The 1,570-nt window shown below is 72.0% G+C and overlaps 1 protein-coding gene across 1 annotated transcript in view; it reads right to left on the reverse strand.

Annotated features, from left to right (window-relative positions):
- Positions 1–1,291: 1,291 nt before the first annotated feature.
- MNEG_16253 (hypothetical protein) overlaps positions 1,292–1,570 on the reverse strand; it is a gene marked incomplete at both ends in the record, with an annotated part of 1,657 nt that continues 1,378 nt past the window's right edge. Inside the window, one exon of the mRNA XM_014035277.1 lies at positions 1,292–1,474. Within this exon, the coding sequence (XP_013890731.1) occupies positions 1,292–1,474 (183 nt within the window). The remainder of the gene's footprint in view (positions 1,475–1,570) is intronic.

The raw sequence follows: 1,570 nt of genomic DNA on the forward strand, positions 1-1,570 counted from the left end.
ATCCCCCTCCCACCCCAGCCATCCGCAAGCTGGACGACTCAGACTTCAAGAACCCCTTTGACTCCACCAGGATTCGCGTCAAGAAGGACTCGGGCGACGGCGACCGCGGCGGTGAGAAACCCCGACGCACTGCGGCGCCGCTGCGGCGCGGCCCGGCCCAGCCCGGCCACGAGGCGGACCGTGTGGCTCCCGTTGGTCACCAGGCCCGCCGCACGCCTCGCTCCTGCCCTGCCCGCTCGTGCATCCACTCAGTGCCCTCCCCACCACCGCTTTCTTTCCACCCCACGCCCCAGGCGACGACCGCCGGGACCGCCGCAGCCGCAGCCGGTCCAAGTCGCGCAGCCGGAGCCGCTCCCGCTCCCGCAGCAGGAGCCGCTCCCGCAGCCGGAGCAGGAGCAGGAGCAAGAGCCGCTCGCGCAGCCGCAGCGCGGGCGCCAGCCCCCGCAGGCGCGCGTCCAAGTCCCGCAGCAGGAGCCGGTCGCGCAGCAGGAGCCGCAGCGCCGGCTCGCCGCCGCCGCGCTCCCCCAGCGCCGACAGGCAGTGAGGCGCCGCGGCCCGGCGCGGCGGGCGGGCGGGCGCTTACAGAGGGCGGGGGTTGCTCCGCGGCCTGGGGGTTGGGCGTGTGGCCTTCAGCGCTGGCGCGTGATGATGGCGTGCTGAGTCGGCTGGCTCGGATGGGGGGGTTCCTTGGACGGGGGGTCGGGTGTCTGCGTGTGTTTTCGTGCGCTGCATGCTGCAGGCGTGCGGGTCGTGACACGGGGGTGACTGCTGTCGGATGTTGTGGCTCAACGTTCGGCCTGTTTGCCTGTTTGCTGCTTCTTGTAACTGGTTGCATGCCCGTTGATGACCAGGGCGGCAATAGGCTGGAATGTTTGGGGTCTTGAACAACGCAACCGCACCAGTACAAAAGCGAGTGACAAAGCCAGTTTGCATTCGCGCTTGGTCAGCGCCAGTGCTGGCCAGGAGGGACATGGGCCGGGCGGCTGCTGATTTTAGAAAGGGGCCAGGGCTCAGCCACGACAGACTGAGGGCGGGCGGGCGGGAATCAACAAATGGCGGGCACGGCACAGCCACGTCAGCGAAAGGGGGTGGTCCGTGTTAAGCAATGCGCTCTCTCACCGTGGGCCTGGGTCTCGACCACACAGCCACATGCCTGCTCTCTCGCCAACGCAAGAAGCGCCCCACCCTGTAGCCCTGGGGCACCCCCTTCCGCCGGCCCGCCCCCGGCGCGCCCCGCCGCGCGAGCAAGCCCGCAGCCTCGGCCCCCGCCCCTGTGCGGCCGAGGGGGCGGCTAGCCCTGCGGCAGCGACTCCAGCGCGCGCCTCACGCGCCGCGCGACCTCCCCCAGCCCCGGCCTGTGCACCGCGTCCAGCACCAGGGTGGAGTCCACCAGCTCAAGCAGGACACCTGCCAGGCCGTCGGGCTGCTGCTGCTGCTGCTGCTGCTGCTGCTGCTGCTGCTGCTGCTGCTGCTGCTGAGGGGGCGCCGCGCAGGCCGCCGCGGCCGCCTTCCTCTGCCGCCGCGGCAGCCAGCCGCCGCTGGCGGGGGCCGCCGCGGCGCTTGCCGGCGG

The sequence above is a fragment of the Monoraphidium neglectum genome (genome assembly GCF_000611645.1).
Source record: "Monoraphidium neglectum strain SAG 48.87 unplaced genomic scaffold scaffold06164, whole genome shotgun sequence".
In the NCBI taxonomy this organism is placed as follows: Eukaryota; Viridiplantae; Chlorophyta; class Chlorophyceae; order Sphaeropleales; family Selenastraceae; genus Monoraphidium; species Monoraphidium neglectum.